General features: G+C 47.8%; 1 protein-coding gene across 3 annotated transcripts in view; it reads left to right on the forward strand.

Moving 5' to 3' along the window:
- The window catches only part of OLFML2B (olfactomedin like 2B), a 41,042-nt gene that overhangs the window by 7,577 nt on the left and 20,590 nt on the right, over positions 1 to 12,875 (forward strand). For all 3 annotated transcript variants that reach the window (XM_015114055.3, XM_001118163.5, XM_028826669.2), the window contains exon 4: positions 9,735 to 9,911. In XM_015114055.3, the coding sequence (XP_014969541.3) occupies positions 9,735 to 9,911 (177 nt within the window). The remainder of the gene's footprint in view (positions 1 to 9,734; positions 9,912 to 12,875) is intronic.

Raw genomic sequence — 12,875 nt, forward strand, 5'->3', positions numbered from 1 at the left:
GTCCTTAATCATATCAGTTATGAGGTCTGATGAGAGGGGTCAGGGTTTTGGATCCTGAAATTTGTAGACAGATCAGGGTGGCCAATAGAACTGCGTCAGCCTCCTCCTTGCTGTCTGCCACTCTCTTCAAGGGGTTCTCTCAAAGAACTAGGACCCTGGGCATCTTGAGTATCTCCTTCCTCAATGTTAGCAGCTGGAATGATGACATTGTGGATGGTCAGCACCATCCCACTACCAATGGACTTCATGCAGGCTTCGGACTCTTCCTCCTAGTTAAAACCACTTTCTGGTTCTTTCAGATGCATTCAAAAGGAATTAAACCAAGGTCCCCTATTGGGAGGTGCCTGTGTTTTCCTAGGCCCCCAGAACCATCCAAATGTGCAATGCCCCTTTAAGAAAGGGATTGCTCTTCTATAGGGACAGGAGCAACAGCAACCTCTTCTGCTTTCACCTGACCTTGGCAGCCAAACAGTTGCCATTCTGCCTGGAGAACACAGCTTGAGAAAGATAGATTTGGGGAGAGAGTACAGTGCTCTGGAGGCTAAGGTCAGGTGCTCAGTCTCTGAGAAGGCCAGTGGGCTGGGCTTGTCCAAGGATCACAGTCTCATTACAGCCTTGTCCAACATCTGAGCCCTCCTGCTCAGGAGGAAGTATGGGTGAATTTGATGCAGTACCACTGTCCCAGCAGGGTGGTATCATCTATATAGTCACACAGTGACCTGGTTTTTGCAAAAAACAGTTTTAGTTACATCAGTGAGAGTATCTCCTTGCCAAAACTGTGGTATGTTTAGTAGCAAAGATTGGATCTTAATAATAATAATCCCTTATATTTATATAGCATATTATGTTTTGTAAAGCATTCCATATACATTTAGTCCATTTGTTCCTGGGTAGTGTGAGAATCAAGGAAATTAGACGACTTGGCCAAAATCACAGTGCTAGGAAGTATAGGGCCTTCTGGTTCCTGGTCCAGGGCTCTTTCTAATCAACCCTGTAAGGGTCTTCAAATCATTGCCATCTGCCCTGCAAGCATCAGTTTTTCCTAACAGGAACTTCAAACAATAGCTCTTCCAAGGGAATTTCTAGGCAGAACTGTGACTATATCCCATAGTCCCATTAAACAGGATTAAAGTTGAGTTCAGGAAGGAGGTTTCCCCAACTAGAGAGGCTAAGGTGATAGGGTGCTGAAGTGTGACAGTAGTCTTCAGATGGATCTGGGCCCCTGTGCCCGAATAGTGGCGCATTGTATTTGCTCGAGTTTGTCTCAAGGCTCATGCCAGCTGACTGTCTGGAGTCTGCAGTAATTGAAAAGGCAGAATGTTGGGTAAATTGAAAAAACACTCCCTCTCCAGCTCGGTTCTGCAGGAGGAATGGAAGTTAAAATCTGCTCCTGGTCCTTGAATATTCTTGAGTCCCAATGGGAGTTCTTTGGAGGTCAGACAAGACAAAAGGGGTCAGATTGGAGAGGCATTTTGCCCAGAGTTAGATCAATGGTTGGCAGTATAAGCAAGCACACATTTATGGGCTACAGCCACAGTTCCACCTTAAGTATATAGGAGGAGGTAGGAATGGAAACTTCATTTGCAGATGAAAGAGGAAGGAAGGAGAGAGAAATGGAATCTGAACTATTTTGAGTTTACCTTTTGGTAAAATCAGCTCTGGGAGCAGCTCTGCTTAGTGGAATGATTTTGGGTAAGCTTTTGCTTTAAACAATGAAAAATGACACAGGCATAGAAAAGTGTATAAACAATGAATGTAGTTTAAAAAATTACTGTGAACAAAATGCCTATGTAATCACCAACCAGCTCAAGAAACAGACCAATTTTAACACCCCGAAAGGCCCCCACATGCTCTCTCCTACTCATACCCTTCCCTCAAGGGAACCTTTATCCTTACTTTTAGGTTAAGCATCTTCCTTGTTTTTCTTTATAGTTTCATCATTGAAGGATGCGTCCCTAAATGTAATCATTTTGCCTTTTTTGAATGTTAAATACATAGAATCTTACAGAAGTGTGTGTGTGTGTGTGTGTGTGTGTGTGTGTTGGGCTTTTTTCATTCAATTTTGTATTTTTAATATTTATCTATGTTGTTTTTGTGTCTTGTGGTTTGTTCATTTTTATTGCTGTGTAGTATTCTATTGTATGAATATACTACAATTTATCTGTTCTCTTGATGATGGATATGTGGATTGTTTCCAGTTTCTGCATTCATAATTGAGAATAGCCCCATGGACATTCCTGTACATGAACATCCCTGTGCATGTACCCTGGTGCATGTGTGCCTGCATTTCTCTATGGTACATTAGATAAATGGAACTAGAAGGTAAGCATTAGTTATGCTTATCTTCAACTTCACGAGATATTGCCAAACTGTTTTCCAAAGTAGTAGTATAAGTTTACATTCCCTCCAGCAGGGTATAAAAGTTCTATACACACTGGGTGTGGTGGCTCACGCCTGTAATCCAAGCACTTTGGGAGGCCGAAGTGGGTGAATCACGAGTTCAGGAGATGGAGACTATCCTGACTAACACAGTGAAACCCCATCTCTACTAAACATACAAAAAATTAGCTGGGCGTGGTGGCGGGCACCTGTAGTCCCAATTACTCTGGAGGCTGAGGCAAGAGAATGGCATGAACCCGGGAGGCAGAGCTTGCAGTGAGCTGAGATCGCACCACTGTACTCCAGCCTGGGCAACAGAGCAAGACTCTGTTTCAAAAAAAAAAAAGTTCTACACACATCGTCACCAACACTTGGTATTGTCAGACTTTGCAGATTTTGTCAATTTGGAGGGTATAACTTAGTAGGATCATTTCGCTGTGTTCTAGAAACTTAACTCCAAAAATATCTTTCCAGTTCACTGGGGGCGGTCTGAAACCTCATAAAACAGTTTTAGAACTGCTCCAAGAACAAGAAACACTCAAGGTGGTCAGCAGTCCAGCATAGACCCCAACTGACCTTTCTTTCCTGTGAGTGGCTGGGAAGGGGAAGGGCATGCAGGAAGTGTGGGTATATGTTGGAGTTGAGGGGTGGGTGGGCACAGAACATAAGTATCTGAAGATATAGGAGTTAGAAGTCTATAAAGAAAATCTGTAATTTCCAAAGGCAAAGGCAAGCCCTGTTCATTGCATACAGAGCTGGCAGTGGCACTCACTCAGCTCAAGAAAAGACTTCATCCGAGCTCCGAGTGCACTCAGAGACCCAAAGACTTGTAGGCTGCCCAGGCCTAAAGGTGGATTCTGAAGGCAGCAGGACTAGAGGCATGGTGTTCAACCCCGAGCAGCACATACGGCTTCCAGGGGCAGATTTATTACTAAAGTGGAGAAAAAGACAAACAGAGGGACAGATCATTAAAATAATCTTCAGCATCAAAGCTTTAGTTGGTTTCAGTCATTTCCGTAAAATTTGCAAATTTTATTGAAGAAATGTCCCACCCCCACCTTGCTGCAGGATACTTGTAAGTGTTTATAAGTGCTTGAAATGCTTATGTACACGTGCGCCTTTGTATATGTGTGGGTGCATAGCCCATGCTCTTAAAATAGATGCATGCCTGTAAGCTTTCCATAGTGTGATTTCTGCCTTGTCTCTTCTGGTGTGTGTCTCTTTCCTTTTTCTCCAATCTACCTGCTGGAATTTGCAAACCACACCCATGAGCATAGATGGCACCAGGGAACCTTGTGTCCCAGCTGAAGCCTTTTCTCCTGATAATGTTGCCTCCAAGGAAGATTTAAGTCCACGATGGATTTACCAGACCCAGAACTGGCCTGCTCCCCAGAATGTACTGGCACAGGCATTGCTGAGGTCTTCTCCCCCACACCTAAAGCACTGGTGGCTTTTGTGTTTCTGGACTGAAAGGCATGATCAAAGAAGCATTCCTGACCCTGGTGGATATATCTTTTCACCGGCTAATAAGAAAACGTAATTTTCATCTGTGCAGACTTGGCTGTGAGTTGGGGGAGCTGTCTCTTTCCAAGCCTCCCCTTTCCTCCCACCCTCCACCCCTGTCGAGACACCCCCAGGGCTCACTCTCTCTCCTGATCAAATCTGCTCTCTCCGAGGGGTTTGCTGTAAGTCATTTCACTCTTCTTCCTCAAGTGAAGGCTGGGAGGGGGGGCACTGCTTACCCAGCCTGACTTCAGTGTCCTCATACGTGAAAAGGCAGAGGGTTGAATTTAGTGTTTCTAAGATATATTTCAGCCCTAACGCTATTTAATTCAATTTACATCTTAATATGAGTTAAAGCCAATATATTACCTCTCCTGGGGTTGTATATACTTCAAATCTAATTTGCCATTGTGGGATATAAGGTTTTCTTCTTGGCTAAAGAGACTTAGAGTGCGAGTGTCAGCCCTCCATCTGTCTGCCTAGACACAGTTTAGAGCTGCCAGGATGTGCAGGCGTGCATGGCTCGAGTGGCCCTATTTTAAGGGGTAAGGTTATCCCTAATACAGAAATTCATCACCAGAGGCTTGGGACGTCTTGCTGTTGCCTTGTTTGAATCTGGACTTCTTAAGGGCAAGTTGGGTCAAGTCATATTTGTTTCCCAGGCCCTGGTCCAGCACCTGATGTAGGACAGATGCTCCACAGCTGTTTGGTTGGATGAGTGTTCAATGGGGCAGCTGGTGGCTCCCTGAACCCAGGCCTGCCTGTCTCTCCCATCAGCTGTGGTCGGAGGGATTAGGCCACGGCCCACCCGTCCTGCCATCAGGAGCGCCGGCTGTTTCCAGCTGTTCTCTTCCCCAGCATTCTTACCAGGGGCTAGGAGACAGCTGTCAGCTGGGGTGGCTGTCCCAGGCCATCTGGTCCTAGCTGTCTCCTGGATGGCGCAAAGGGTGAGCATGGTGAGCTGATGGGAACTGCGAGCCCTCCCTCCTTGGGTCCAGTTACCCTCACACTTGCTCAGTTCACTCCCACGAGAAACTATGTCCCATATGCCCTTGGGCTTGCCATCTGGATCTTAGCCCTGTGCACATCCAGCTATCTGCCAGGGAATCCTGATGCCCACAGGACCTACCAGGCGGCCTCCTGTGCAGCCTCCTTAGATGTGGCTGTGTGCACCTGCTGTGTGACTTGGGGCCAGGGTTTGGCCCACCTGCAGTCTGGCTTCGTCTACTCCCACAGCTGTCTAACGTGTCTCTCTACAGCACACCAGCCTTGGGTACTTACCTTCCTCCCCACGCCAGCCATACCAAACCCTAGCTTCCCTTTCCTTTTCCACCTGCATATCTGCTATGGAGACCCCCAGGGTCCCTTCCACTCCAGCTTCACCCGCATGCCTCAAGCTCGATTTCTGTGCCCAGCACTGTACCACATGCAGCCCCTCATCCATCTCCATGCCAAGCCTGAGTGAGGTAGGTGTCATCATTCCTTCTTTTTCCACCTGGGGCCTAGAGAGGTTTCATCCCTTGCCCTATGTGGTTATATAAGCAGGCCATGACTGTGGTGTGGGTTTACACCTGATCTCCAGAGCCAGACCCTCCCCTACACACACCCCTGTCCCTGGTTCTGGTTGTAAAAGCGAGACCACAGAGAACTGCCAGAGTTCTGCCCCATGGTCATCTTTCCCCTGGTCCCAAGGTTTTGGCTTAAGCCACTACACAGTCTCACCCAGGCACATGCACACGTGTCTAAGAGCTGGACAAGGTCAGGATACAGTCTGTGTCCTTCATACCCATTCCACCAGTCTACACATCTGGTTGTGCCGGCCCTCCGTGGCTTGTCACAACACCAGCCATACTGACTAGGGCTGACTGATGGCTGCACCCCTAACTCCACCTGCATCCGGTTCCCCTTTGCCAAGGGTCCCTGCCTTGTTTGCACATTCTGTCCCTCTGGTGTGTGTGCATCTGGCTGAAGTCAGCAGTGGACGCCTGTTCCATCTGGCAGTGTGGCACCAGTGGACACCTGTTCCCATCAGGCACCCTCCAGTGCCCAACTGCATACCAGTCCTGCACATGGCACTTGTTCTATGAACACCTCTCAGTTCCTTGGCTCTGCCTGGCCCAAGAAATCATGAGGACAAAGTTCCCAAATCTTTCATTGCCACAGTTGGCTGTGTCCAGCCTTCTGTCCCAGCCCTCTATCTATCTGCTCTTTCTCCCTCTTCCCTTCCCTCTTCTTCATTGTGCCAGGATCCTTGGCAGGGGCCATGGGTACACTTGCTTCTGCCAGATAGGTGCAATTCCCGCCTCCTCTGCCACATTGCCAGCACTGCCCACGAGCCAAGTTGCACACACCATAAATGTCATGGTTGCAGCTGTCCCAGGGGGAAAAGCCTGAGGCATGAGATCATGGGGTTCACCTATCCCCCAGGGCAGAATCGAGGGTACCCTATGCAGGTGGCATCCCCTGCATCTCCTGAGAATTGCCTCACCAAAGGCCTTTGGTGTGAGGAGCGCAGAGTCCCAGGGAGAGGTGGGGAGCTCTTGAGGGTCAGCACCCCCAGGTTAGAGGTGGCTGATTGGGGGTGGCCAAGGAGGGGCAGCTGTGGCTGCTGCCCTGGGGGACACCAGCTGGCTCAGCCTTGCAGGCCAATGGGGTGATGCCACCGCCAGCCTCTTGTTTATTCAGGCGGCTGGCGGGCTTTGCCATTCCCGTGAGGGGAATAAACTGTACTACTCCTCTGGGTTCTCAGGGCAGGCTTGCCTAAAACTCTCCTCTGTGGAAATGCAGAATAACAACTCCTCACTGACACCCGAAAGGGGATGGGAGACTATAAACCAATGTGAAGGGGGGCTCCCTAGGGCCCTAGAAACCCCAAGACCTGGGAGGGCGCCCTTTGCCTCACAGTGAGCGTGCCACACCCACTGATGCACGGTGTTTAGGAATCTAGTGAGATCTTCTGTCAAATAATAAGGATGCTTAGGCCCAGCCAGCCAGTCCACCCAGAGGTATCAGCGCCTTTAGTAGAGTCCTGGGGCCAGTGGTGGGCTGCAGGTGTGGACACTCCTTAGTCCGCTCCTCAGAGAAACCTATCAACCTGACCCAGGAGTCAGTGCCTGCATCTGTCACATCACCCTGGCAGAGTTTCTCAGAGCACTTTTCACTCGTTGATATTTTCTTGTCTATTTCTTTGTCTATTGCCTATTTACCCCTCATGGAGGGTGACCTTCACCAGGGCAGGATCCCAGTGGCCTTGCTCACCCTTGAACCCTCAGTGCAGCACTGAGCACATGAACGCCTTAATGAAAAGGTAACACATTGAATCCCTGCACTTGCTGGGCTTGGTGATCTGTCTTAGGCTGTGAGAGCTACAGGAAAGGCATCCACAGGTGTTGCTCTCAGCAGGTGCTGATGGATTACAGAAATGCTTGAACTCCACTAAGGGGCCAGGAACTTTTCCCATCAGTCCCAGAAGGAACTCAGCTCCTATAAAACAGACCTTCTCACACATTTCTGTCCACTTTTCAAGCAGCTGTGCCCCAAGCTTTCTCCACTTAAGGCGGTGCTTCTCAAACTTTAATGTGTACACAGAGCGTCTGGGGATCTTGTTAAAATACAGATTCTGATTTGGCAGGTCTGCGCGGGCCTGGGAATCTGCATTTCTGACAAGCTCCTGTGTGATGCTGATGCTGCTGAACTCTGCACCACACTTTGAATAGTGAGGATTTATGAGAGTCCAACATTTCTGTATTTCTCAGCATCTATGCATATCCTGTCATGTATCCTGAACCTAAACTGCAAGTATTCTCTGGCTTTTGGGCATGCTTGGTGCTGCTGAGAGCTGTATGTGTGCCAGGATCCTCTCCTGGTGTTCTTAGTGATCCAACAGGTGAGCTGAAGGAGCAAGGGCTAGGAGACCGGGTGCTGGTTCCACTCTGTCACTTTTTGGTAGTGACCTTGAGCAAGTCACGTTCTTGCTCTGGGCCTCAGGTTCCTGTTTGTGAAAGGAAAGGTTAGGCATGAGTTCTTGGGTCCATTCCAGCTGTAACATCCTATGAAAAATAACAGCCACTTAGTCCGGTATGTTTCATGCACATCCATATATATTAACTCACTTAATCCTCCTAACAACCTATAGGAAAAGTGCTAGTACTATCCCCATTTTACAGATGGGAAACTGAAGCAGAGGTGTTTCAGTAATGTGCCTGAGATCTCAGATCTAGCAATAACAGCATGGAGGGGTGAACCAGTTTCCTTCAAAACCCATGCTCTTACCCATTACACTTGACCTCCTGATAGATAACACCTATCAGGAGTGACTGTGCACCCAGGAAGATCACTCATTCTGGGCGTTCTTAAAACAAGACCTCTTTCTCATGGAATTTAGCTCTCACAGTTAATTCTGTGCAATTTAGAGAGGCTGGCTTAGCCTAAGTGCCATGGAACACACTGAGCCCTTCCAGCGCTCAGGATCTGGCATGCAACGAAATGCCATAAGAATGGCATGGCTGATGGTTCGGGAGCCAGGTTCATTTAACAAGCACCTATTGGGCTTCTCTGGGCAGCCCCTGTAGGAGCCCCTGAAGCCGCGGTGTCTGGGTGTCACTGCCTGGATATACCCACGTCCCCTGGTTCTGCACCACTGGGACTTTCCTCTAGGATGTTAGTAGCATCCCACCAGGCTGCAGAGCTGTGCCTGGCAATGTCAGCTTTTACACTTCCTGTGTCTGTTAGGTAAAGAAAGATAGAAAGCAAACACATCCTGTATTTTACGTTGTTGCTTCCTCAACCTCATAAACAGGGCCCAACGGAGGACATCACATTTAAAAATGTAGCTGCTCATGGAAACTTTAGTATGAGGGCCAAAGTTGGATCTCAATGTAGTCAAATCTCTTTAAAAATAACTAGAGGAGAAGGGACACCTCTAAGGCTGTCGACAACTTTCCTTGATTTAAATCCCATTCAGTGTTCACCTTCTCTAGGAAGCTACCTGGGACGCCTCCACTCTCCTCTTGCTCTGAACTCAGGAACCCTCACATTTGGCATTTACAGAACTTGACATGGTTTGTCCGTCTCTAGTTATAGTTGACATCTCTCCCACCCCACCCAGGTCCAGAACCCCAAGGATACTTAAAGCCTTTCTTTCTGTAGCACTACACTTAGACACTCAAGAGGTACTCACCAGTGTTGGTTGACTGAAATGTAGCCTTGACCCTCTCTGGTATGAACCAGGTCTGGAGCATGGCTAATTTGCCAAGTGAGGGGTCATTTAGTGAAACTGTTTTTATGGGTAAATAGGAAAGTTTGAAGTGGGCCTATCAATTTTCTATGTAAGTGATGTTTTTAAAGTACCAGGGAATGGTTTGTGCTCATTAAAAAGGCGGAGTAGTTTTGTTGCTGTTGTTTGTTTGTTTGTTTGGCCACCTCTTCCAAAATTGCTTAGAAAGCCCCTCTTTCATTAACTGAGCTACTGGTTCACATGTATGGGATGCGAGTGAATGGAATTCTTTAATGTTCTTCAACACTGAGTAAGGGTGGACTATATACAAAGGACAGAAAAAGAGCCTGGTGTCCTGGTGGCCCAGAGACTTGGCAATGTTGTTAATAGAAAAGCTATGGTAGTTTGGGCAATATTTCCTGTAGTTGGATATCCCAGGGCTGAACTGGAAATACTGCCAGGGGACTTGGTACCAGTGCTCAGCCCAAGGCTGGGCACACTCTCTAGCCCCAATCATTTGTTGGATGAATTCTCAGCCTGTCTGTTGTGTCTATGTGCTCTGAGTGAAGATGGCTGCTAGCTGCCTCCTGCTTGTCTTCGGGTGCTTTAATGGATCATCTTTTTTTTTCCTTCTCAGGAAGTTTCTAAAAACCTCACCAAGGAAGACGAACAAATCAAAGAGGACATGGAAGAAATTCAAACTGAGATAAATAAGCGAGGCAAAGAAAACTGCTCTGAAAACATCCTAGACAGCATGCCAGACATCCGCTCAGCCCTGCAGAGGGATGCGGCGGCAGCCTACGCCCACCCAGAGGTACAGCCCCAGCCTCCAAGGGCCTCTGATCACAAGCCCTGGAAGCGTGATACCAGCATCTCTCCCTGCATAGAACTTTTCAGGCTTCAGACTTTTAACAGAGATGAGCTCATTTCATCCATACAATAGTTCTGCAGGTTCTGTAGATTTGATGAGCAGTTGACCCCATTTTACTTCACACTGAAGCCCAGAGAGGTTCAGCAAGTATTGAAGCCAGGACTGAAATCTGAGTCTGAGTCCCAGCCCCTATTTTTTTTCACAATCTTATGTCCCACCTTTGTGAACATCTCTTGTGTTTGTAAATAGGGAAGATATGCATGCTGGCTTGTCTGGGACCATCCTGGTTTATTCCTGCTGTCATAGCTTTTTTTTTTTTTTTTTTTTTTTTTTTAGAGACAGGTTCCAGCTCTGTCACCAAGGCTGGAGTGCAGTGTTGTGATCATAGCTCACTGCAGCCTCAAATTCCTGGGCTCAAGTGATCCTCCTGCCTCAGCCTCCTGTTTAGCTAGGACCACAGGCACATGCTACCATGCCTGGTAATAAAAATTTGTTACTTTTTATTTTTTGTAAATATGGGGTCTTGCTATGTAGTTTTTGTAAATATGGCTGGTCTGGAACTCCTGGCCACAAGCAATCCTCCTGCATCAGCCTCCCAAATCACCGCGATGACAGGCGTGAGCCACCGTACCTGGCCCTGGCATGGTTATTAATAGCACCCTCTTTTACTCTCAAAAATGCCCCAGTTTGGAAACAAATTATATTTCCTCCCTCCTCATTTATAGGGGACTTTGTAATTTACTACATATTTTCATCCTTATACCATGTGCCTATCATCACAGCCCTAGAAAAGCAGGCCGGACAGAGATCAATATCCTCATTTTACAGATAAGGAAACAGATCCAGCTGTGGGCATGGTCTCCCTCTCTCAGTTGGGAAGTGGTGGCAAAGGGTCTCAACCCTCTGTTTCTTCCTACCCAATTGTGTTCCTAGCACAAAGTTACCCATGATTGGAACACTGTCTAATGTGATTTGAGTGATACCGAAAGACCTGCTTGCTTAAAAATGCCTCCCCATTTGGTGCCTGTTTCTTTTGGTTCCAATTACTACTAAGTTATGTTTATGTACTAATGGTTAAATGCTGCCATTTAATGTATTGGGTTATTTACTGAATTGTTGTGCAAGAAATCGGCATAAATTTGGGAGATAGTCCAAAAGGAAGAGGAAACAGGTAAGTTTTGGTGGCAGGACTTGAAGAGTCCTATTAGCAAGGCACACTATTAGCAAGATGGGTCTGGATCAGGTATTGTAAAAGGGGTCATTGGGCAGCCAGGGGATGGTAGCATTTAAGAGAGACTTCGCTGATTTTAACTGGTTACCAGGGGTTGATGGTAGATGGCAGAGATGTGACACACTGGTGTCTGGGGGGTGGGTTCCAGGTGGGCCATTGAGGGATCCCCTCAGCTTCGGGGAGTCGTTCTGAGTGTGGATTGAGCAGGGCCTGGGACAGCTGGAGCCCCAGAGCTGGTTTCTCTGTATGCTGTGACGTGAAGAACTTTTGGGAAGCATTGCTGTGCAGGACTGTGTTGCCTGGGCCATTAAGGATTTAGATAAGAAAGAAAGGAAGGCTGGGTATGTGGGCTTGAAACTCTTGGGTAGTTCATCAAAGGGTGCCAGGCAGGCAGCAGCTGGGTTTGGGGATCTTAGGCCCACGTGTTCCAAAGGCAGGACTGGAGGCAGATTGGGGCTTTTGAGGCAACAAGCCCTGAAAAGAGTACGGTGCCTCCACCCTCCCCAATAAGTAACTCAAAATAAAAATTCCAAACCACAAAATAGATATAAAAAAGGTCGATAATTTTCTAGCTTTGCCCATGATGACTACTTTGGTGCTTTTTTGGAAATATCATATTTCTTCAAAAATTATTTTGATTCTCATTTTTGGGTGTACCTGACATGCTGGCTACTGAGCAAGTGTTTAGTCTGCTTGGTGGGTCATCTCTGAGTGGGTCTGAGCTCATAAACCAAGGAGCCAGAAAACATTTGGGCTGGAAGGGAACTTGATGGCTCCCACTCATTACAGCTGGGCGCAGTGTCTCTTATCTCAGCCCACCTGGCATCAGCGGCCCAGCTGCCCAACGGAGCCAGACGTCCCTTTCCTGCTCTGGCTTCCAGTTTCCCAGTCGGCTGAGCTTAAGAATGCATCTGTCGTCTTGATGACACATTATGTGGTATGTTCGGGAACTCAGTTCAGAATTCCTGAGGGCAAACAGCAAAAACCAAATCAAACACACCAAACCCTTTTTCTCCTTGCTCAGCAAAGTCCCTTCCCCTCCTGCAGTCCCCATTCATCACGCTGCTGAAGTTAGCACAATCCTTCCCCACAAGGACGGTGGGGCAGAAAGGGGAAGTGGTGCAGGAGGCCCCAAGGCAGGATCTTGCCATCCCTCTGTTTAGTGAACCCCATGCCAAAAAGCGGGTGGAAGGGGCACTGGGTTTGGTTGTTTATTTTTAGGGTTCCTGTAGATTATGTCAGAGCTTTCTTGGAATGGTAAGTGGTAATTTGTTGAGGGCTTCTCTCTAAGATGGTCCTTGCCTGAGGGGTTGGCATGGGGCTCTGGGGGCAGGGTTGGGAATGGAGAGAGCAGGGTGAGAGTGGAGAGAGCAAGGTGGGAGTGGGAACATTCGACTCCAGGAGCTGAAGTCATACAACAGACTCTTGGATTCATAGAGAAAGGAAATTGAAGCTTGGAGGGGGCCGCTGCCACCCAACGCAGCCTGTCGCCAGTGGATCCGAGGAAATTATATGTTCTCTGGCAAGGGCTGTCCATGGTCTTGCTCCATCTCCTTGGTTGGGAGAAAGCACTGCAGTTCCCACCCTTCCCTGAGAGCCTGGAATTAAAGACAGTTCCTGGGGTTTGTGGCGAAGAAATGACAACCTGCTTTTGCAATGCAGAGGGAGACCAGGGT

Source organism: Macaca mulatta, chromosome 1 (assembly GCF_049350105.2).
Source record: "Macaca mulatta isolate MMU2019108-1 chromosome 1, T2T-MMU8v2.0, whole genome shotgun sequence".
NCBI classification, from domain to species: Eukaryota; Metazoa; Chordata; class Mammalia; order Primates; family Cercopithecidae; genus Macaca; species Macaca mulatta.